The sequence below is a fragment of the Phycodurus eques genome, chromosome 11 (genome assembly GCF_024500275.1).
Source record: "Phycodurus eques isolate BA_2022a chromosome 11, UOR_Pequ_1.1, whole genome shotgun sequence".
Taxonomy (NCBI): domain Eukaryota; kingdom Metazoa; phylum Chordata; class Actinopteri; order Syngnathiformes; family Syngnathidae; genus Phycodurus; species Phycodurus eques.
Genome location: NC_084535.1, coordinates 745,588 through 770,045, shown reverse-complemented (window position 1 = coordinate 770,045; position 24,458 = coordinate 745,588). Strand labels below are relative to the sequence as shown.

Below are 24,458 nucleotides of genomic sequence, written 5' to 3'. Positions count from 1 at the left end.
TGGGACTGTAGTCACGGCGACGGGAGAATTCCTCTCTGTCACGAGCCCCAAAATAATCGAGGACACAAAGGCAACACGGGATCATGACATGCGTGTTCGCTTTTCTCGATCATCTTCGTACAAAGTTGAAAGTCGTCAATATTTATTTCCATCATGAAATGTCGATCAAAAATCTGTTGTTTGTCATCTTAACGGACGACCGGAGAAGAACGAAAGGTGCTTTTTCTTCACCAGCGCAAAAGTGTGTTTTTGTTTTGGACTCTCCAAGCTCGCGAGTGACATCACAGCGCGTTGTCACCACGACAGGACTGCCGCGTTTCCCGCCGCTCACTGATTGGCCGCGGGCGGCTGCTCGTCTTCTATCGGCTGACTGCTGAACCCGCTGTCCACCGTCGATTCTGATTGGACCAAAGAAAACAAGCACACTTAATAATGATAGAAATATTAATGAAGGACGTCCCGATGCAACCTTTTCACTTCCGACCCGATACCGATATCGCTGCCTGGAATTTTGGTCGATACCGATTTCGATCTGATCCGATATCGGCAGCAATCAGACATACTTGACTTTTTTGCAGTACGGAATGTGAGAAACGGCGGCACGGTGATCAACTGGTTAGAGCGTCTGCCTCACAGTCCTGAGGACCCGGGTTCGATCCCCGGCCCCGCCTGTGTGGAGTTTGCGTGTTCTCCCCGTGCCTGCCCGGGTTTTCTCCGGGCACTCCGCTTTCCTCCCACGTCCCGAAAACACGCGTGGTAGGTTGACTGAAGACTCTAAATTGCCCGTAGGTGTGAATGCGAGTGCGAATGGTTGTTTGTTTGTATGCGTGCCCTGCGATGGGCTGGCAACCGGTTCGGGGCGGACCCCGCCTGCTGCCCGAAGATAGCCGGGATGGGCTCCGGCACGCCCGCGACCCGCGTGAGGGGAAGCGGCTCAGAAAATGGAGGCATGGATGGAATGTTAGAAAAGGCTTGAACAACAACAACAACAACAACAGTCAGCAGCAGTCGGGATGAGGAAAACTGACCCATTGATTCTTAGCCAATGAAGTAACTTTCAAAATAACAATGTACTACAATTGAATGCAATAAATAATTCGATTAGGAAATCCTGAAAAATAACAACGAACAACTCCTGTTTTTTAGCATTAAGCTATGTCGTTTTATATGCACAAGGTGTCATTGTCTTCGTTTTCTGTTTGCCAGGTGAAGTTTACTCCACAACTAATGGAAGCAAACGACTTGAAAGCTTTTTTCGGCCACATTTTTGCTCATTCTGTCTGGCAAATTGCGCTCGTATCTCAAGTCTGTGCTCGCGAGTCAACGCAAAACAAATCACCCGCATGACGACTCGTATCTGGAAAACCCGCAAGCGGGCGGGCTTACTCGCACCTCGGGGCGCGGCCGCGAATTGAATTTGTCGGCGCGTTTCCGCGGAGCCTGCCGACGGGACACGCCCCCGCCCGCCGTCTGATCGGCTGCCGCACCGGCCCGGGAACGGCAGGGCGGGACGTCGGCGAAGCGACTTGATTGTGTTGAGTTTGTCGTCTCCTTCTCGCCCGCCTGCGTGCAGCAGCCAATCAGATTGCAGCAAGGCACGGGATTCGCAATAACGCCTAGCTAACTGCGAGCGCGTTCCGTAGCCCGGCTACACGTCGGATAGTGTCTTTTGTCACGTAGCGCGTGCGTTGCTTAGCATGTGGTTCACCTTGTCTGAGTTTGTCTTGCGGCGGGAGCGCGTCGTCGGGATCGAGGCGGCGCAGCAGGCGCACGCCGTCGTCGACGCCCAACGACGCCAGCGCCTCCAGGACGTCTTCGGCGGGACCTCCGCACAGCTACACGCACGCGCATAAACACAATGACATCATCAATAATAATAATAGATGAAGTCGATGATGTTTGCGGCTAAAGTGGGCGTGTCCTGACCTGGTAGTGTTGCAGGAGGCTGTAGTAGGGGGAGGGGCTGTCGCGGTAGAAACTCGCCAGTGTTGTCATTCCCAGTTTGTCGGCCATCTTATCCCACGGAATGCCGGCGTCGCGGACGACCTCCACCAGGTGGCCCAGCGTGTCGGCGTCCACGCGCCAACGCGGCTCGCCGCCTGCCGCAAAAAGTCCAAATGCATGTTTTATTTTGACAGGAAGGCCACGCCCACCCGCTCACGCCACAAACACGTGTGCGACACGTGGCGCCGTGTAGACACGAGAAAGACATGAAACGTGACGACATGGAAATGACGTGACGACGACACGCGGCGACGCCTAATAATAATAATAATGATCATAACGCATCCCGCTTTTATAGCGCTTTTTCTGGGACTCTACGATGTTTCACAATTTCACGCATTTGTCGTTCAACCACTCCGCAGTCACACCTGCTGGCGGCAAGCGACGCGTGTAGGGGCTGCCGGTCTGCGCCAACGGCCCGTCCGACCGCCCGCCGCCGACATCCGACCTCCTTCATTCGCGGGCGCCGCGACGACACACGCTACCCGCCGACATTCCGGCGGGTAGCGTGTGTATATACACTTCCCCTCTGCGTCACGGCATTCGCACGTGACGTGACGTGCACGCACACTCATAGACACGCAAGCCGCAGCGACAGGTAAACGACGTGAGGCTGGGACAAACCTCGTTTGCCTTGGATCTTGTCAGTCACGTGACGAGCGGTCGGCGACGTCAGCAGCTTCCTGACCTATCGCGTCACACAAACGCGCTTTTACTTTCGAGGCGGCGGCGACGTCAGCCGCGCTTTTGCTTTCGAGGCGGTCGGTCGGGTACCTTGTGACATTTGGCCAGGTCCAGCGGCGTGTGCCCGCTCACTCGTCTCTTCCGGCTGCCGACTGGCCGCGAGCGCGCCGCGGCCCCCGCCTCGTCGTCTTCACGCTCTTCGTCGTCGTCGGAGGAGGAGCAGGAGGAGCTTAAGACCAGCGGCTCGTCGTTTTCCATGTGTTTGTCCGCACCTGAAGGCGACACGCCGCCCGTCAATCACTCGCTCTTTGCGTGCGTGCGTGCCCACTGTGTGCGTGCGTACCGGCGGCGAGCAGCACGGAGCAAAGCGTGTGCGCGTCTGCGGCGGCGGCCAGATGAAGCGGCGTGTTTCCTCCGAACGTGCGAGCGTTCACGTCCGCCTTCAACTGCAAAAGACAAAAGAGAGCGCCGACTCCAATTCCTTCATTGGAAACAGCGGCGCCGTCTCCACCCCGCGGTGGCAGCAAAGCCCGAGGCACGGACGTCCATGCCCGGATGACGTTGCGTCGGGAAAAAACGGAAAGACGACTTCGTAATGTCGGCGCGATATGTCGAACGGAAGCACCTTTTTATTTCTTTCTGACCTTATGATGCACTCCGCCAAGGTTAAGGAAAGGTACGAAGCTTCAAATACCGTAGCGGGTTAGACGATTTGGCTTTCCGGAGTAATACAAAACGAGGGCGCCGATTGGCCGAAGACGAGATCCGCGCATCGCCGATCTGCTGCTATTCCTTACGGTCCCCGCCTACTTTGGTGAAATTGAATTTGTCCGACTGAATCTGAAATGATCAAACTGAATGAGAAAATGTATCATTTGAATTTTCGTTGCGGATAAAAAAACCTTACATTCACTTTCAGGTTTAACTCATCAATTCTATTTCAAATTATAGTTTTTGAATGCAATACTTCAAATTAAACAACACGAGCAAGAAAATGGCGAAAAGGCCCAATTATCGTTTCCAAACCGCATTAAACGCAGCCGAGACAAAACGGCCGATCGCTCCGAACTGAAAACCTATGCAAAGACTCGTCATTTCGTCGTTTGAATTGTCCTGATTTTGTGGGTGGGGCTAAAGCACAGCCCCACGACATCGTGACTCAAGCAGGTACAGAGCGACGTCGTTTCGTCCGGCTATGCTTCTCAGTCGTGCCTCGGCGGTGCTTGGCTTCCAGAACAAGTCCGGCTTGCAGTTAGCGAGCTAACGATGGCTACGCGCCGAAAATGCCCCAATTTATAGAACAGCTCGGTGACGTTATTTAAGCTCCCGAAAAAGGAGGAAATAAAAAAAAAAAAAAAAAAAAAAGAGACGCATTGACTTTTCGAAGACGCACGCAGACGGCGAGCTGAACGTCGACTTTGCAGCGCGGATAGTTTTGTCGACGGTCACCAGCGGCAACACGGCCTCGTGGGTAACTTGATACTCGTGAACGGGGCACAGCCGACCGTCTGACGACCCGGGCTTCCTCCTGCCGTGCCGCCGTCGGCTGTGACGTCGTGTCACCGACGACGAGGGTAAGTCGACCATGACGATGGTCCGCAATAAGCGTTCTATTTTGAAGTCGAGCCTCCTAACGTGATTTTACGTCATATAAGCTACCACCCCGTCAGTATGTTCGCTTCCTTTTGCCGCATCCGTTCGACACGCCCGCAGCATCTTGAGAGCTGAGAGGTGCTCCGAACTATTCCAGTTTTGAAGCCTGATTTGATATACTTAGCGATTTGTTGTGTTCACTCAACTTTGGCAGACTCGCGAACATGACTCTTCTCTGCGGTCTGTCGAATTGACATGACATTTTTTTGGGCCTGCTTAGTGCCACTTTCAGAAAAGAAATAGTTGATTATCCAAAAGGTCTTTAATTATTCAGTGAAATTGCTTATTTTGTCTGGTGTATTCGTTTCCCTGGGGAACACCATTTTTGTTGCGTTCGGTCTGACGGCTATTTTGAACTCAATTTTGGATGCGGAATCCAAAACTCTGTTTTTCTCTATCACGTCAAGTTTTTCAACAATAATTTTTTCCCGTGTTCGGAAAAAGAAATGAGAAAAATACCGTACGTAACAGATATGTACTTATTTGATCAAACTTTTCAAATATGGACAGGCATGAAACAATCAATCAATCAATAAACCGGCATGACCGCAATGTTTATTTAACACTATTATGTCACATATCCTCTTAATTCCTACTATGCTAGCTTTCTGTTTGCAGATATCGATAGTACTGACCTATCGGGAGTCTCAATTGTGACAAGTCGCCGCGAAGCTGTAGATGAGTCCAATCGTAATCGGCTGGCAAGTCTTACTTCAGCTAATCAGTGGAATTTTGCTTATCTGGAGGCTAAGCTGTGGACTATTTTAGTTTTAATCGGCATAAAAATCGAACTCAACAGAGTTGTTTTTTCAAGTTGTTCCCCAGTGTTATTGCTCTTTAGCCAAACAAAAATAGAATTCATCCAAATACTTGATTATTCGATAACAATTTCAGTAGGATACTGGAAACGTAAACTACTCGATAGCTGCAGCCCTAATGTTCTTATGTTCTTATGTTTATGGTTCAACTTGATGTCAACGGTTAGTTTATAAAAAATGTTCCCCCTGCTTACTCTTGGTGACTATTGGTTGAATCCTATTTCATGGAAGCTGATTCTAACATTTCATACTACAAAATAAGTCATAAAAGTATGTATGATTTGTGCTGATATCGTATTGGATTAACTGATTCAGTGCCATTGACGGCTGTTGAATTCAAATATCCATGTTAAGATGGACGCCTGGGAGCGAATTGGTATTGGCCAATACTTGAGGCTGCAATATCGGTATTGTTTTGGAACTGAGAAATATGTATCAGGACATCCCTATCTCGCACCCGTCGCTTATGTGTGTGCGTGTTGTCCAACAGTCACAACACGGCGAAGGTTTGCAGTCGTGACGAGGGTGCCGGCGGTTCGTAAACACGAATCGAAGGTATTCCTTATTATCACGTTCACGGAGTTACAGGTGTCGAGACCGGCGCCGAGACCGGTCTTTGCCGACGGGATTTCGCGCACGTACCTCGGTGACCAGCGTGCAGGCGACCTTGAGAAGGTTTTGGCGGACGGCCATGTGCAGAGCCGTGTGTCCGCCCTTCAGCTCGGGGGCGTTGACCTTAGCGCCGCTCGCCACCAGCAGGCGCAGACAGCGATGCCCGTCGCGACGGACCGCCAGGTGAAGCGGGACCAAACCTGAAGGCGACACGCAAATGACACGCGGCGCGAACGTGACGGCGTGACGACTCGGGTGAACAACGCGTTGACGCGTCGAACGACACGCGACAACGTGGAAACGACGCACGGCACGACGACACGCGAGCGCCACGTTAACGGCGCACGTCGTCGCGCGATAACCCCTTTTCAGGTCTCGGCCCCACTCACCGTAGTAATCGGCCGTGTTCAAGACGTGTGCGTGTCCTTCCCCCAGGTGGGCCAGCGCGGCGCGCAGCGTGGCCGCGTCGCCGCCCAGCGCCGCCAGGTGCAGCGGGCAGCGGCCGTCTTTGTCCCGCAGGCCGGGGTCCGCCCCCGCCCTCATCAGCGCCTCCACCGCAGACGCCTGACGCGTCAGCGCCGCCAGGTGCAGCGCCGTCTGACGGTCACATGAATGACACGCGTGTTACATACATGACGGCGTTTTCGTCACTCGTTCAGCCTGTCACGTGATTCGTTTGACGTGTCACAAGCGGTGTTGGGAAGAGGACTTTGGCGCCAATTACAAGTTGCCATGATGAAAACGGAAATAGTAGTGCAACTATTTCAAAGTAATCAATCATTTGATTTTGTTTCCTAATTTTGAATCAACAGGACCTTTGGAGGTTAAGGGAGGCCTCATAGCATGCGGACCGAATGACAAACAATATCGCTTCACATGACAACCCACACAAGTGCGTGTGCCATAAAAACAAGGTCAAAGGTCAAGAGTTGTTTTAGGTGTTCAAAAGTGTAACTATGAGTCCAACTTTTTCAAAATCTCAGATTGCACCACAAGGCGGCGCGTCTCGGTCAAACTGAGAGAGCCAATCGCAAGCATCCGCTTCAGAAGGAGGGAAGTGATTGGGGGGAAGAAATGGATCTCAAATTGTAACCATGGAAATGGCGCGGGAATGACGGTAATGTGACGGATTACAATGATTACAACATTTTCCGTTTCATTCGGTTATCTTGTCATACGTAGTCACGTGACCTTCGCGCCGGCACATTTAGCACGCTAGCGAGCGACCTGCTGCTGATGATTGGCGACGTCGAGCAGGCGTTCCCGCCGGTTGCTAAGCAACGTGTCGATCAGCTGGCAGGTGACGGCCGTCTGCTGATGGATGACGGACAGGTGCAGGGGACTGCGGGAGGAAGGGAAAGAGGCGGGACGTCAGGAAGCGGCGGGCGGGAAGGGGCGGGGCGACGGCCGGGGCGCCACTGACGTGTCTCCGCTGGCGTCCCGCGTGGCGCACAGGCGTCCGTGCAGCTCCAGAAGGACCCGAGCGTCGCCGCCGGCGCAGTAGCGAAGTAGGGCGCCGCGCGCCTGACGAGCGGCATCCGACGCGCCGGCCTGGAGGGCGGAGGCTGTGGATACCGCACGTGAACGAACAACACATGATGACGTGGGACAACGCGTGGACGACGGACACGTGCTGTTGCCAAAGGGAGGACGTTTTGGTTTTGTTCTTTGTTCACTGGCAATTTTTTGTCAATACTAATTTCAAGTAAAAATTGACTTGAAACCAATGAAAATCGTCTCAAAACAAGTTACGTCTTCTTTCGAATATTTTTGACTAAAAATAAGAAACATTCTTGGTAAGATTTTGAGTTTTTGTAGCGCATGGCAGCTTTTCCGACCCCGAAAAAAAGGCCAGGTGTGAACATGCCCCATCTTGGCACAAGATACTTCACGGTGACATTACGTATCGTTTCAGATCCGCCGATTGCTATTCAATGAGCTAGCGCTAGCTCCTAGTGCACGGGTGGGCAAACTACGGCCCGCCTAAAGACGGCGGGTACGGAATCGGCTAAAGCACGACTCCGTTCATTTGACCTTATCCTGTAATGCCGAGTGGTTCCACCAGGTAGCGCAGTAGGTACAGTGATGCATTGACTTGACTTTGGCTCTTCTGTTTTTACTCTGCTCATGCTCTGAACCCTTCTCCATCCATGAGTGGGCCGAAGAAAAGTCGACAGCGAGCGCCGAGTGTTTCATATAGAACGGACTACTAAATACTTTGTCACAGAAGTCCGATCAAAAGCTGTATGTTAGTACTACTGTCATTTGTCAAGAAACCGTCGAGGAATATAACATCGGCCCTCGCGTTTCCACCGAGCGTGCCGATTACGCGAACAGCCGATCGACGCAGGAACCGACGGCTGCGGCTCGGCGGTTAGAATCGAGCTTGCGGGCTCGGCCGAACACCTTTATCTGACAAACTGCCGTCCGGGATTCAGTCACGCAAGACCCTGAACCGGCGCCACGGGAGCTGCAGATGGAACTGATTGACGTCCAAGGCGATACCGTCTTAAGAGAGAAGTTCAACTCCCAAACCGGATGAATTTGATGCTTCATTAAGCGCGGACAAATGTGCAGAAATCCGGAAAATGTCACGGAGGATGCTGGTGGCGTTTGGCTCGACGTGTGCGTGAGCAGACTTTCAGTGCGATGACCGCCAACAAAACATCCTGCAGATCCCCGCTGAGTGATGAACACCTGAGAATTGCCACAAGCAAACTAACGCCACACTTTGAGGCACCGGCAAAAAAAAAGGTGATCGACAAAACAACACCGTTCCCGTTAAAAGTATTAACGCTACAATGCCCTTTTGTTGGTTTAATATTTTGATATGTAAGCATCTGGTCCTGGCTCGGCCCGCCTGTCAAATTTCCAAAGTCACTGTGGTCCCTGAGCCGAAAGGCTCGCCCACCCGTCTCGTGCCTAATTCGCTTATTAGCTAGGCACCATTACAAGCCACGGCAAACACATAGCATCCATCCATCCGTTTTCTTTACCGCTTCTCCTCATTAGGGTCGCCGGAGCCCATCCCAGCTATCTTCTGGCGGTAGGCGGGGTACACCCTGAACCGGTCGCCAGCCAATCGCAGGGCACATAGAAACAAACGACCGTTCGTTTCACACACTCACATTCACACCTACGGGCAATTCGAGTCTTCAATCAACCTAGCGTGCATGTTTTTGGGATGTGGGAGGAAACCCGCGCAGGCACGGGGAGAACACGCAAACTCCACACAGGCGGGGCCGGGATTCGAACCCCGGTCCCCAGGACTGTGAGGCACACGTGCTCACCGGTCGTCGGCCAGACACATAACACCCAGAGCAATTCAAGGGCTCGATAGATAGCATCGCTGTGTGGTCGACTGTCATTTAAGATGACTCCGTCTGGGTCGTAAATCAAGCGATTAGCTGGTCGTTGGCGCTCACACAGCTGGAAACGTGTGTGGCGGCTCTAAGATCCTAACATAGATATGAAGACGACGCACGCCAGCGCACTGCGGCGTGTGTGCTACGTGGCGGCCATGATGGAGAGGTCGACATTCCCATCCAAGGCAATGCGTGGACATTGAAATCAAGTCGTTAATTGCTCATTTGTCAACTTTTTTTTGTTGTCAAATTAATTTGAGCTTTAAGTCCATAGGGTTGGTTCAGGCATGTTTTGGGTGGGCTGGGCACATGATGTCACGTGACCACCGGGAAACAACACGTGAAAGATATCGTACCGATAAAGGCCAGTTGCCTGCGCTGGAGGGCGGAGCCTGACATGTGGACCCCGCCCCCTCCAAAGCTGCCGCTGCTTCCAGAATAGAAGACTCCGCCCCCTCCTCCACCCGCCGCGCCGTTCATGTGCTGGCTGAAGTGAAAACCTCAAAGACACACAGCGTCAATGGTTAGCTTTAGCGTCTGTCTTTACTGTTAGAATTCGCCTCACCTTCACCCGTAGCTCCTCCCCCTCCAAAGCCGCCAGCTCCTCCTCCTCCTCCTCGCCAGGGCTCGTAGTGGGGGAGGGGCTTTTGTTTCTTCCTCAGCACCTCCTCTTTGTCTGAACGAGACCGCAACAAGAAAAGGAAAGAGGAAGATTTGATTTTCAGAGGACAGCAAATGTTACAATTTCCAGCTAATAAGAAGGCTCCAAGCAAAAATAGAAAATATTTCAAATGCAACTGCGGAAGATGACGCATTTGGACACGCGCGTCCAAAGGCGGCTCTGGTCGTCACTTCGGGTCAAAGGAAATAACGGAGTCGAAGAAATGGGATTTAACGTTAGCGGGCATTGTGCCGAAACGACGTGCTGCCAGTAAGTGCGCTCAATATGCTGCTGCTTCTTCTTGCTGCATACATTTATGGCCCGAATCTTTTGCATGTTTTTGTACTTTCCACAAATACTAAAGGACAAAGTATGGCAAATGTTCTGCCGGTAATTCACAACTTCATTATCGCAAGCAGAGTCATTTTATTCGTGATATATTTTCTCAATTCATCATTCAGGAATGTTCCTCTTCCAAATATGGCGAACCGGCCTCAAAAAGCCCAGACGGGCCGGGCCCTCCGTGAACCGAGCGCAGCCTCGGCGAGGCTCGTCCGTCCGTTTTCTCGGGCTTTTCCGAGGTCGGCAGCCCGGGCGGGGAATCCCGGACTTCCCTCTCCCCAGCTTTTGCGGGGCGATCCCGAGGCCGGACGGACGGACGTCCCGGGTCGTCTTCCCGAGGAAGATCGAACGCTGACCGGAGCGTGCGCCCGCTTTGTCTTTGGCTCCAAAAACGAACACCGTAATCAATCCCTCGCTATATCGCCGCTCGATGCATTGCGGATTATTTTGTATCGGTCCGTGTCGTGCGCTTCCTCGCCTGCGCATCCGATACGGTTCGCGTTATCGCCTAAATGATTTGAAAGTGCCACCAATGACTCGCATAAAGTCACACGGGCTCTTATTCGCTGCAGCAAAAGTCTTACCGAGTCAACTCAACATTTGTTAAGTCACCGACTCGACCGAGAACATGCCGTTTCAAACAAAAGGCCAACCTTAGCCAATGAAGCAGAGGAGGAGGAAGATGAAGACAAAGGAAGGCGATCTGACCTTGAACGTGCGGAATGTACGTGAAGTGTTTGGGGTCGCTGCAGTCTCCCGCCTTTTTCCGCTTGAGTTGGAGGAAGACGGTGACGGGACGCTCGATCTCGGCGCTGTGGTACGGCGGCGTTTTGAACACGATGGCGTACTGAGGGGGGAAGGGCGCGCCCGTTAGCACACGTTAGCGCTCGGCACGCGCGGCCGGAGGACGCGCCCGTCCGACTCGCCTGCTTGTGGACGTCGGTCGGAGCGAAGTCGCCGTACGCCTCCCAGCCGCCGTCCTCGTCCTCGTAGAAGCGCACGTCGATGTCGTCTGCGGCAAAAAGCATCGCGGGGCGTTCGGGGTGAGTGCGCCGAAGCCCGGCGAGCTGCCGGACGATCGGGGACCGTCTGTAACGCTTAACATAAGCGTAAAAAAGCTGAATGTCCCTTAATGTCACAAAACTGTTGGCAATTACCACTAAAAACCTCTGAAAACGTTGACCGGTATTTTGGATTTGATGGACGTGAAGCCTTTTCCTCCCCACAGACGCTCACGATAGAGAAAGCGCTTGACTTTGCTTCATGTCAGAAAACTGTGAGCGATTGTCGGCAAAATGTTTGCGCACGTCTCCCATTATGCCCACTTCCACCTCTGAAAATATCAGAACAAACGCCCAAATATTTTGGATTTTAAGGACGTGAAGTCGTTACCTCATGAAGCAACGTCAAACTTTTTCTGCATTACAATGGAGCCCCGCTTTTGGCGCAGGATAGCGAAAATCCATGAAAAAATGACGCATGTTATATTTACCCCAAAAACTCTTGAATAAGCGGGGATTCTACCGTCGTGTCATGTGACGCGCTCTCTAGCATTGTTTATGTTTCTGTGTTTTTCCTTCGTCTTCGGAGACATTACGCGACTGACTTCCACAAGGGGAGACTTGCTCACCATCAAGGAGGCTACTCCGGACTTTCTTTCACCAACTTTCGCAAATCCGCTCAGTTTTTTCTCCGAGTGACTCACCGGAGCGGCCATGCGCTTTACGGAGACTTGGCTTTGCGACGCCGTACCCGATGGCGCCGTCATGTTTCCCGGCTTCCATCTTCACCGGGCAGACCGCGACACGGAAGCATCGGGGAAAACAAAAGGCGGCGGGATAAGCTTCTATATCAACGAAAAATGGTGTACGGACGTCACGGAGCTCAGCACACACTGCGGCCCGAATTTGGAGTCGCGGTTTTTGAACTGTAAGCCGTTCTACTCGCCGCGCGAGTTCGCATCATTCATTCTCGCCGGCGCCTACATCCCGCCTCAAGCTAACACGAACGCCGCACTGCTAACGCTCGTCAACGAAATGGAAAAAAAAACCACCCGGACTCACCCCTCTTCATTCTCGGGGACTTTAACAAAGCTAAACTCAACCAGGAACGCCCTAAATACAAGACTGTCCTACCAGGCAAAATAATACTTTAGACCACTGCTACACGACGCTAAATAACGCATACCGTGCTATACCTCGTGCAGCCCCGGGCTCGTCCGATCACTGCTTCATTCACTTAATACCGACGTACAAGCGAGAACTTAAATGTGCGAAGCCTACAGTGAAAACAGTCAAAAAGTGGACCGATGAAGCCAAGATGGAACTTCAAAGCTGTTTAGACGGCACAGACTGGAGTGTCTTTGAAAATTCAGCCGGCACCCTGGACAAATATACGGACACGGTCACATCCTAGATCAGTTTCTGTGAAGAGGCGTGTGTACCAACAAAATCATTTCGCACATTCAACAACAACACACTAAAGAAATTAACATTGCAAAGAGGAACTATTCAGCAAAGTTGGAAAAACAGTTTAGCGCTAACGACTCAAAATCAGTCTGGCGTGCATTCCAATCGCTGACCAATTACAAGCGACGATCCCCCCAAGCTGAGAACAATAGCACACTAGCCGACGACTTGAATACCTTCTACTGCAGATTTGAAAAGGACACTTTCACACCACACACCCGCCCGGCCGCACCCCCGACCACAACCGCACCTCTGACTTCTGCGTTGACCATCCGCGAACAGGATGTGAGACGCATCTTCAAACAACAAAAGATTAACAAAGCGGCAGGCCCGGACCTTGTGTCCCCATCCTGCCTCAAAGTCTGCACGGACCAGCTCGCTCCAGTCTTCACACAGATCTTCAATAGATCTCTGGAACTGTGCGAAGTACCATGCTGTTTCAAACGCTCCACCATCGTTCCAGTCACCAAGAAACCTATAATCCCGCGTCTAAATGACTACAGGCCAGTCGCCTTGACATCTGTGGTCATGAAGTCCTTTGAACGTCTCGTGCTGGACCACCTCAAGAGCGTCACAGGTCCCCTGCTGGACCCCCTGCAGTTTGCCTACCGAGCGAACAGGTCTGCGGATGATGCAGTCAACATGGGACTGCACTTCATCCTAGAACACCTCGACAGGTGGTCGAGGCGGAGGACTCTGCATCTCGACAGTGCAGGGACCTACGCGAGGATCCTGTTCGTGGACTTCAGCTCAGCGTTCGACACCATCATCCCTGAACTCCTTTCCTCCGAGCTTCTCCAACTCAGCGTCTCGCCTGCCATCTGCCAGTGGATTTACAGCTTTTTGACGGGCAGGACACAGCAGGTGAGGCTGAGGGAGACCACTTCATCCACACGCAGCAGCAACACTGGGGCACCACAAGGTTGTATCCTCTCTTCCGCTGCTCTTCTCTCTCTACACGAACGACTGCACCTCAGCGCACCCGGCTGTCAGACTCCTGAAGTTTGCAGATGACACCACTGTGATCGGCCTCATCGAGGACGATGACGATGACGAGTCTGCATATCGACAGGAAGCGGAGCGGCTGGCGACGTGGTGCGGCCGACACAACCTGGAGCTGAACACGCTCAAGACGGTAGAGATGATCGTGGACTTCAGGAGGCGTCCTTCGTCACAGCTGCCCCTCACGCTGTCCAGCTGCCTTGTGTCAACCGTTGAGACCATCAAGTTCCTGGGAATTACAGTCTCTCAGGACCTGAAGTGGGAGTTCAACATCAACTCCGTCCTAAAAAAGGTCCAGCAGAGGATGTACTTCCTGCGTCTTCTGAGGAAGCACGGCCTGCCACGGCAGCTGCTGAGGCAGTTCTACACAGCGGTCATGGAATCGGTCCTGTGTTCTTCCATCACAGTCTGGTTTGGCGCTGCTACAAAAAAGGACAAACTCCGACTGCAACAGACAATCAAAACTGTTGAAAAGTTTGTCGGTACCCCCCCTACCCACTTGCACGCTGCCAGAACTAAGACAAGAGTGTGAGAAATCCTCTTGGACCCTCCGCATCCCGGTCGCCGGCTCTTCCGGCTCCTTCCCTCAGGTAGGCGCTACTGATCAATGCAAACTAAAACTAGCAGACATTCCAACAGCTTCGTCCCTCTTGCTTGGGGCAGCCGTGGCCCAATGGTTAAGATCATCGCCTGCCACCGTGGGGGACCCAGGTTCAAGACCCCGACCGGACCATCCGCCAACATCCCCCGGACTCACGGCTGTGGTGTCCTTGAGCAAGACACCGATCCCCCGAAAATGCTACCCGGGCGCTTCGGCTGCCCCCTGCTCCGGTGTGTTCCACTAACGTGTGTATGTGTTCACTGTGATGGGTTCAATGCAGAGAACAAATTTCGTGTGCATGCATGCATGCATGTTCATGACAATAAAAGGTGATTCTTCTTCTATTAACTTCTTAAACAGCTAACTTACAATTCTATTGCAACATGCTGCCAAATTTTTTTGTCTTGAGTTTGTTGTCACATTTCTGTGTGGCCAATCATATATTACTCGTGCACTCACTGTAGCTGTCTCGCCACGCTGCACTATTTGCATATCTGTTGTTGACCACTACTGGCCACTCATGTGCCTGAGTAGCATCTGCTCCACTTGCACACTGACTAAGGAGTATCTGCAACATTTGCACAATCAACAACATCCCAGATCATTTCGCTACTCGTCACTCGGCGCCCTTTGCACAACGCTCATTGCACCGGACTATTGCAATATGAGTCATTCGAACTGCTCTAAGTGCTCGAGGACTCTGCATCTTTTTGCACAATTGTCAAAAAAAAAAAGAAATAATAATAATAATTGTACCAGAATTACCAGATTACTGGCAACTTGTTATTGCTCAGTGACTGTTTTTGTCAATGTCTTCGTGTCTCCAAAGCGTTCTCTGTCAATCGACCGTCCGTTGTCGTACTCGAGCGGCTCCAACTACGGGAGCCAAATTCCCTGTGTGTTTTTTGGACATACTTGGCAAATAAAGACGATTCTGATTCTGATTCGTGTTTTCCTTGTTTGGTTCCCCTCAAAATAAAAAAGTAAAAATTGGAAAAAAAAGAAAAAGAAATCCATGATCAGGTGAACCCGCGAGCACCGAACCGCCACTGTAGCGAACGCCTATGGAGTGGAAAAGGCCAAACATCCGTAAAATCCCGAATATTGGGGCGATGCGCACCAGATTGGCGCATCGCAAGAAATAGATCGATTGGCTGAGTGGGCCGAGTGAGTCTGCAAAACGGCAGCTGTACCCGGGTGAGAGAATCGGCGGCGAGAACTAATGTGAATTGCGGGACGTGTCGATCGGCGGCACTTAGAACGCAACCCAACGGGCGGGACGCGTCCCGGGTCGGGCCGAGCCCCTCGCCTCCGAGCTCAGACCCGACGAGACGATCCGCTGAATTGAAGCATTTCGCTAAACGGAGAAAAGAAACGAACAAGGATTATTTGAGGGATTTCTACTTTGCAGTTTCTCTATTTCTATTCCTGCGTTGCCATTAAGAGTTTTTCTGAATTTTTGGACTTAAGCAAAGGAATCGTCGTTCGAAGGCAGTATCCAATTTCTAAAGTTATAAATCCAAAACTACAACAATAAATACCGTAATTCTTGTGTATAATGTGCATTGTTTTCCCCCAAAAATTGTCAAAGGTAAATCGTGCGGATTTTACAGAGGGTTAGGGGAAAATGGAAAAAACTTTCACATTTTATAAATGGATGCCTCCATCGAGAGGTTATGAAAAAGTTGTACATTTCCATTCTACAACCCCAATTCCAATGAAGTTGGGACATTGTGTTCAACATAAATACAAACAGAATACATCCATCCATTTTCCGAGCCCCTTCTCCTCACGCGAGTCGCGGGCGTGCCGGAGCCTACCCCGGCTGTCATTGGGCAGGAGGCGGGGTACACCCTGAACGGGTTGCCAGCCAATCGCAGGGCACATACAAACAGACAGACAACCATTCGCACTCACAGTCACACCTACGGGCAATTTAGAGTCCAAACAGAATACAATGATTTGCAAATCATGTTCGACCTATATTGAATTGAATACACTACAAAGACAAGATATTTCATGTTCAAACTGATCAACTTGATTGTTTTTAGCAAATAATCATTAACTCATCACCTTTTCTTTGAACAACATTCAATAAACGTTTGGGAACGGAGGACACTCATTGTTGAAGCTTTGGAGGTGGAATTCTTTCCCATTCTCGGCTCGATGTACAGCTTCAGCTGTTCAGCAGTCCGGGGTCTCCGTAGTCGTAGTTTACGCTTCATAATGCGCCACGCATTTTCAATGGGAGACGGGTCTGGACCGGAGGCGGGCCAGTCTAGTACCCGCACTCTTTTACTACGAAGCCACGCTGTTGTAACACGTGCAGAATGTGGTTTGGCATTGTCTTGCTGAAATAAGCAGAGGCGTCCGTGAAAGAGATCTTGCTTGGATGGCAGCATATGTTTCTCCAAAACCTCGATGTACCTTTCAGCATTAATGGTGCCTTCACAGATGTATAAGTCACCCATGCCATTGGCACTAACACAGCCCCATACCATCACGGATGCCGGCTTTTGAACTTGCCGTCCATAACAGTCCGGATGGTTCTTTTCCTCTTTGGCCCGGAGGACACGTCGTCCACAATTTCCAAAAACAATTTGAAATGCGGACTCGTCGGACCACAGAACACTTTTCCACTTTGCGTCGGTCCATCTTAGATGAGCTCGGCCCAGAGAAGCCGGCGGCGTTTCTGGCTGCAAAAATGGCTTTTGCTTCGCATAGTAGAGTTTCAAGTTGCACTTCCAGATGTTGCGCCGAACTGTATTTAGCCCACGCGGTGATATCCTTTACACATTTGTGTCGGTTTTTGATGCAGTGCCGCCTGAAGGATTGAAGGTCACGGGCATTCAATGTTGGTTTTTGGTCTTGCCGCTTGCATGCAGTGATTTCTCCAGATTCTCTGAACCTTTTGATGATATTCTGGACCGTAGATGATGAAATCCCTAAATTCCTTACAATTGTCCGTTGAGGAACATTGTCCTTAAACTGTTCGACTATTTCCTCCCGCACTTGTGGTGAACCTCGCCCCATCTTTGCTTGGGAATGACTGAGCAATTCAGGGAAGCTCCTTTTCTACCCAATCCTGGCACCCACCTGTTCCCAATGAGCCTGTTCACCTGTGGGATCTTCCAAACAGGTGTTGGATGAGCGTTCCTCAACTTTCTCAGTCTTTTTTGCCACCCGTCCCAGCTTTTTTGGAACATGTTGCAGCCATAAAATTCTAAGTTAATGATTATTTGGCGGCACGGTGGCCGACTGGTTAGAGCGTCAGCCTCACAGTTCTGAGGACCCGCGTTCAATCCCCGTCCCCGCCTGTGTGGAGGTTGCATGTTCTCCCCGTGCCTTTGTGGGTTTTCTCGGGGCACTCCGGTTTCCACCCACATCCCAAAAATTTATTAATTGGAGACTCTAAATTGCCCGTAGGCGTGACTGTGAGTGCGAATGGTTGTTTGTTTGTATGTGCCCTGCGATTGGCTGGCAACCAGTTCAGGGTGTACCCCGCGTCCTGCCCGATGGCAGCTGGGATAGGCCCAGCACGCCCGCGACCCGCGTGAGGGGAAGCGGCTCAGAAAATGGATGGATGATTATTTGCTAAAAACAATCAACTTTATCAGTTTGATCATTAAATATCTTGTCTTTGTAGTGTATTCAACTAAATAAAGGTTGAACATGATTTGCAAATCATTGTGTTCTGTTTTCATTTATGTTTAACACAACGTCCCAACTTCATTGGAATTAAGGTTGTAGTGTGCCACCGCCACCTAGAGGTTATAAAAAAGGTGTAGCCTACACTTTCATTCCTATATGACAGGGGTACATATGACAGCATATATGTACAGTTGTTTTTCACAAAAAAACCTGCGGGAAAACATACAGAAATATTAAAGCCTTTCGATAAAGGACCCGGCCAGCAAGGAGAAGAGATGTGATTGATTCGAGGCTCTTTGGCCCACCTGTTCCGTGAGTCTTCCCGCAAGACTGTCAGCTTCCCCGCGATATTGCAAGAATTATCCTACCGTGAGATTAATACTGTGATAAAACCCAACTGTAAGATTTTGGTATTTCTACATCCCGAGTAGTGTACATACTCTACATACATTGGTATAGCTAAGTGTCAGCGGGCCGGGTCTTGGTCCCCGCAAACGTCATTTTTGTTTGCGAAAGCCCACGCGCTATAACCTGGTGTTGTGATTGGCCACCACCCCGTGCCCTCATGGTCCACGCAAACGTCATTTTTGCTGCGAAAGCCCACGCGCTATAACCTGCCGTTGTGATTGGCAGTAGCGGTTGTGACGCCGCTCACCTGACTTTCAAATTCAGAACGGCAGCCACACGAGTCGCGGGCGGTCAGCAGCTCGACCCTTCCCAATTAGTCGCGCGACCTCTCACCGTACAGTTGAGCGGTGTTCGACAACGTCACTCGCTCTACGGCTAGCTTCGGCTTAGCTTAACTTCGCACCTTTCTGGACTTTGTCGCAGAGCAGGAAGATCTCGTCTCCTCCCAGCACCGATCCGCACGTCTTGTCCATGCGGGAGATCTTCAGGTTGGACGCATTGGGAGATTCTGCCGGGGAAAGAAAGAGACGCGTGATCGACCGAGGCGCGGGGCCGAACGGCCGGCGGCGGCGCGCCGGCGAGACCCACTGCTGTCGTAGATGGCGTTGGACACCACGGCCCTGAGAGCTCTCGTGAATCCTCCGTTGCTGTCCTTGAGGAAGGCGGTGAACTTGAGCCTGACGATGTTGAGGTCCACCATCTTGGACAGCTCCTTGGCGTCCTTGACCAGCGCGCTCTCCTCGGCCGCCGTCGGGCGGGCGGAGCCTCCCGGACGCCGACGCCACTCGTCTCGCAGTCTCCGCGTCAGGACGTCCGTCACACCCTTCTTGGTCACGTGGAGGATGCCCAGGTTGCTGAAACTACACCGAGCGCCGTCAAGACAAACGCAGCCAAGACGTCCAAAAAGACGGCACAGAAGGTACTGACGAGGCGGTCAGGTCGTCGGGTCCCACGTCCAGGGTGCACGTTCCGTTCTCGTTGCAGTGGCGTCCCACCAGGCTGTGAGCGTGCACGCGCGGCGGATCCGTGTGGGTCACCAGCTGAACCTCCACACGCGCGTGGCCCACGTAGTTGTTGATCTGACATGCACACGCACACGAAGTAAGCGAGGATGTCATCAAAAGCCTTGAGCGCAGGGCTCCGGACTAACTTTCCGGACTAGGCACAGTGGCTTCCAACTTCAAATTTGCGGGGCGAAGGTTTCCTCGCGACCCAGGTCTGACTCATTCTCAGGATTTGTCTCCTCTGGCACACAAGCTTGACTGGGGAGCAAGTAAGCGCCGGTCGTCCTCTCCGCCGTTGTTCATCGATTACGAGAGTTGTGTGCAAGCTGTAGATTGACCCGTGACCGCCCCAAGACCCGTGACTGTGGCTCAGTTGGTTGAACCGGCGGGTGACCCGAGGGTCGGCAGTTGAACTCCCGGCTCCGACCGGCTGCTGTCGAAGAAGCCCTCGGGCGTGACACTTGACCCTAAATTGCCTTGAGGTGGCCGTTGCAAATGAGGTAACTGATCTCGATTGCTTTTCTTGGTTAAACTAAGGAAATGAATGTCGGTTGGCAAACCAGTTCATTTGTGCATTATTGTGTGGTAACAAACAAAAAACACAGCATTGAATCACATTTTTTTAAAAATCTGAAAATGTGCTGGTGGCGCAGGCGTCAGTAGATGAAACTTCCGCGTGCTGTCTCAAATTTGAGGAGCCGCCGTATCGGGGCCGTCTGGAGCCCCGCATCAGAGGGTGTGCGCGTGCGAGCGAGCGAGCGAGCGTGGGGTGGGGTGGGGTGGATGGGGGCGGGGGGGGGGGGGGGTCACCTTGACAGTGGGGTACGTCCTTCTGTTTTTCTCACTGGAGGCTCCCGGCAGACCGCCGTGCGACGGGCCCTCGCACTCATAACGAAAGCGAAAGCCGCGCTGGCAAAACACGAAGAAGAAGAAGCTGTCAGTAACAGCTGCTCCACTTCCTGTTTGAACACCAACATATACCGCTGTTAGCTCGTCACCTGTTTGGGCTCCTCGATGATTTGTATGTAAGGGCCGTGTGCTGCAATACAAATGTGCACACGCGCACAAACACAAAGAAGTTAGCAGAGCCGCACGCCGAAGACGTCATCGCCAATGATCAGAATCGGCTTCATTGGCCGAGGATGTTACAAGGCACGAGGAATAGTTGGAGCCACTCAAGTATAGCGGCAAACAGCCACAATAACAAAATGTACATTTGGGAGAGTCATTGAGCAATGAGGTCATCACAGTGAGACGGCAGTACCTGTCTCAGGAATGTACGCTTCAGTCTTCACGTCCACAGGAGGAATGTATTCGTACGGCGTCAAGTTGAACTGGAACTGAGCCATCCAACACACCGCACGTCGGGTTAGCAATCAACAATCATTAGCAACATTAGCAACGCGTTACCCAACATGTTAAGGCCTCTTTATACTCCCGCGCTCGCGTCGCATCACGCAGGCCCCTATGAGTCCTTTCACGCGCACACGGCAAAAATTGCTGCTGCGCGTAGAATGCCGCGGAGATCTCTCGTGATTGGTCCGTTTTAGTCACATGCTGTGATGACGTACTCGGCGCGCCCCTCGGTTCTACGTACCATCTCCGCCGCCGCCTTCTTAATCAATTTTGCAGCATCATTAAACATATCATCTGGTCATCTAGGTCCATTTGTTCTAGCAGACTCTGTTCCACGGTCGCCATTATTGTTGCTTTCTTCTTTGTTTTCCGAAAAGGATAGGAAAAAAAACGGCTACCGGAAATGGCCCAAAAATGCAGAAGAAAACTCCACCCTGTGGCGTCCCAGCCAATACCGGCCGTAGAGAACTGCAGTTTTCAAAACAGCGCGCGTGGGTTGCGCTCGAGTTTAAAGGCAAACTGCACGTGGGACAGCCGCAGTGACGACATTAGTGGCGTGCTAATCGACATGCGACATCAGCGAGGCGCTAATAATCCTGTTACATTAGCGACATGCTAACCAACACGTTACATTAGCGGCGTGCTAATCGACACGCAACATCAGCGGCGCGCTAACCATCCTGTTACATTAGCAGTATGCTAATCGACACGCAACATCAGCAACGCGCTAGCAATCATGTTACATTAGCGACATGCTAACCAACATGTTACATTAGCGGCGTGCTAATCGACACGCAACATCAGCAACGCGCTAGCCACCATGTTACATTAGCGGCATGCTAACCTGACATGCAACATCAGCGGCGCGCTAACCAACCTGTTTGATATGCGAAGAAAGCGAAATGCTCATCAACATGCAATATTAGCAACTATTGACGTGACATGAGCATGTTGTAACGTGGTTAGTCGAATGAAAAGATGAAAACTCACGTCGTTGTCGTAGCCATTGATCAACTGAGCTTCCGTCATCCTGCGTGTGTGCGCGTGAGAGGAGAGAAAAAGAGAAACCAAGTTTGACTTTCACATGACGACGTTTGCTTCCCGGCACTGCCAGAAGAGGAAAAGCCCCACCATTCATCTTCATCCTCCTCATCCTCACTGTTCTGGCGGGCCGTCGTATGTTTGAGGAAGGTCGAGCCATGAACGTCGCGTCATGGTTTCAACGGGCGAAGGCCTTTCTGGCCCAGCTTGCGCGGGTGCCGGAGCACCCCAAAAATGGGCTCATGCGCAAGCACCTCCCACAACAGGTGCAAACAGGTGGAAGCGCTTCCTTCCGGTTCAGGTGAGAGAGCACCTGAAGCAACTTTAAATGGCGACATTTAAACATGTTTTCAAGCGCTAACGTGGGACATTTGGGACATCGAGCGACGTACGCTTTCGGCCGTTTCTAAATCCAGAAAGGAACCTCGGGTGGGATGACGCGGCTGTCTTCTTTCCGCAAGGAGGCAGTTTCAATGGTTGATTTTTAAAAGAACAAGCCTATTAAAATGTTTCGCTTGGACTATTTTTACTTCTTAGTGTCTAAACAAAATTCATACTTTTAAGATAGGCAAACATTTCACCGCAGAATACGTAGAAGTTCAGTCACGGAAATAGTCATCATCGGCCGCTGCCGGCTGCGCTGCAGGTTGACGTGTCCAAAATGCGGACGGGGCAAAAGCGAGCTGAAAATCGAATGGTTTTTTTCCTGCGTTTTCATCATTTCAATAACGGCCAACGTGCGCACCGGGAACTCACCTTTTTCAAGCCAAGATGCAAACTGACTGGAAGCATCTTTAACATGCCATTTGTGACACTTTTTTATATTTACCAAACTGGTCACATAATAGAATGGCTTTTTATTCACATGAAATAATATTCAAATGAAAATAGTAGTACAGTAATCTCATCTCATCGCTTATTATCATATGTCCTATTTTCCGTACCGCTTCTCCTCACGCGGGTCGCAGGCATGCTGGAGCCCATCCCAGCTATCTTCGGGAGAGAGGCGGGGTATACCCTGAACCGGTCGCCAGCCAATCGCAGGGCACATGCGTACAAACAAACAAACCACCATTCGCACTCACATTCCCACCTACGGGCAATTTAGAGTCTTCAATGAACCGAGCACGCATGTTTTTGGGATGTGGGAGGAAAGCGGAGTACCCGGAGAAAAGCCACGCAGGCACGGGGAGAACACGCAAACTCCACACGGGCGGGGCCGGGGATTTGAACCCGCAACCTCAGAACCGTGAGGCGGACGCGCTAACCGGTTCCTCACCGTGCCGCTGGCCCCATCTAATGCCTCTAATTTCCTTTTAATTATTATTTTACAACCATGACACGGCTGGACAAGAATAGTCAATCAGAGAGGGTGGTGACAGGAGATGTGACCGAATAGTCTGTCAATCCTTTGCACGCAAAGGAGAGACGACTGCAGTGGATTCTCGGAGGATGGATTATGGAATCCAGAGTAAACGTGCAGCAGTCACGGGTGGCGTCCGCTACGTTGACGGCCGCACGTGCCGGCGCGTACCTCACGTCACCGTTCTCACCGAGTCGTCGGGTAGGTTGATCCGTTCTCATATTTTTCGCGGATTGTACATTCCCCAAAACACAACGTTTCTCGTAACGATGCTGACCGAGACGCACTCTGAGGCAGCCTTCCTGGTTCTTTTTTGCTGTCCACGTTTAGGCTGAAATTAGGCTCCGTTCAAATATCGCTCACAGTTTGGAAACCGCATATTGTCCCTGAAACTCTTTCACGGCCTTGGACATTTGCAGTATATTCGGAAACTGCATTCTAACCTTTTACTGCCACCAATGAATATATTTGTCAAACATGTTTTTTGAGGGGTCGGCATGGAAGAGGGTCTCGCTCAGCTTGCCTGTGAAATTCAAGTTTGAAAACCACTCAAAAGTTTTATAGTTTGACGTGTCACAAAAGCAAAGAATATTAGCTTCAAGTCGCTGTTCTGCTTGTCATTTTTTCCCCCACAAAAAAAAGTCGTTTTCGCTACTTTCAGTCCAAAAATTGTGGTTTTGGTAAAACATACAAACAAACGTTTTCTTTGAGTGAAAGAAGAGAGTGTATTCTCTCGTTTTGGTTGGTTCAGCGCTTATATTGTCACAGCTGGCAATATTCTTTAAAAGTCAAAGTTGGTCAATCATTTGTCAATATTGAACAGACTGACTAATAGGATCGATTTCTGAACGTCATCGATTTGTGAGCCGACGGTCTGCGATTGGCTGGCGAGCCTCGCGAGGACGAGGGCCAGACGCACACTCGTGGACCCCAATCCATTTTTTTCGGCTTGTTGCTGAGCTATCAACCATCATTTATTGATCGCTTCTTGACAAATGAGTCCCTGATGAGTTCGTTCGGTCATATGTCCAAGTTATTCTCCTATTCATCTTCTTTTTATAAAGATGATGATTGCTCACTCAATCAATGAGTAATATAGATGAGATGATAAAATAGTTGGTTTACCTGCATTTGCTGATGTGTGAGTCGTTGCTGAAACTGCGAAAAGCCCAAACGACTAAAGTGTCTCAAGTTGAAAACACAGCAGGAAACGAACCAGATCTACTTCCTCTAAGTACTTTCAGAATAAGCGTACGAGAGACCAAAACGTTTGTCGTCGCCCTACTCGACGCGGTTTAGTCCCCATCCCCCCCCAAAAAAACATTATTTATTGTTTCAGTTATCATTGACAAAATCCCTAAAAAGCTCCATCAACGATTTTGATCAAAAGATTTCAGAGCGACGAAGCCTCAATGCTTTGAGTCA

The 24,458-nt window shown here is 51.1% G+C and overlaps 1 protein-coding gene across 4 annotated transcripts; it reads right to left on the bottom strand.

The window, feature by feature from the left end:
- Window positions 1-125: 125 nt before the first annotated feature.
- On the bottom strand, window positions 126-24,244 carry nfkb2 (nuclear factor of kappa light polypeptide gene enhancer in B-cells 2 (p49/p100)). 4 transcript variants are annotated; one of them, XM_061689562.1, is made up of 22 exons: window positions 24,159-24,244; window positions 21,620-21,659; window positions 20,538-20,613; window positions 20,272-20,312; window positions 20,084-20,182; window positions 19,197-19,348; window positions 18,858-19,129; window positions 18,673-18,777; window positions 11,066-11,151; window positions 10,848-10,986; window positions 9,702-9,812; window positions 9,493-9,636; window positions 7,195-7,336; window positions 6,999-7,113; window positions 6,161-6,368; window positions 5,802-5,971; window positions 3,032-3,134; window positions 2,779-2,960; window positions 2,629-2,692; window positions 1,927-2,099; window positions 1,709-1,835; window positions 126-398 (listed from the first exon to the last, which is right to left on the bottom strand). In XM_061689562.1, the coding sequence occupies exons 2-22, from the start codon at window positions 21,656-21,658 to the stop codon at window positions 328-330; spliced, it is 2,619 nt and encodes an 872-aa protein (XP_061545546.1). In that variant the 5' UTR covers window position 21,659; window positions 24,159-24,244; the 3' UTR covers window positions 126-327. The 4 variants fall into 4 exon arrangements, with proteins under 4 accessions (XP_061545546.1, XP_061545543.1, XP_061545544.1 ...); XM_061689559.1 differs by having other exon boundaries at window positions 5,802-6,368; XM_061689560.1 differs by having other exon boundaries at window positions 5,802-6,368; window positions 21,620-21,992; window positions 24,159-24,216.
- Between the last annotated feature and the right edge of the window lie 214 nt (window positions 24,245-24,458).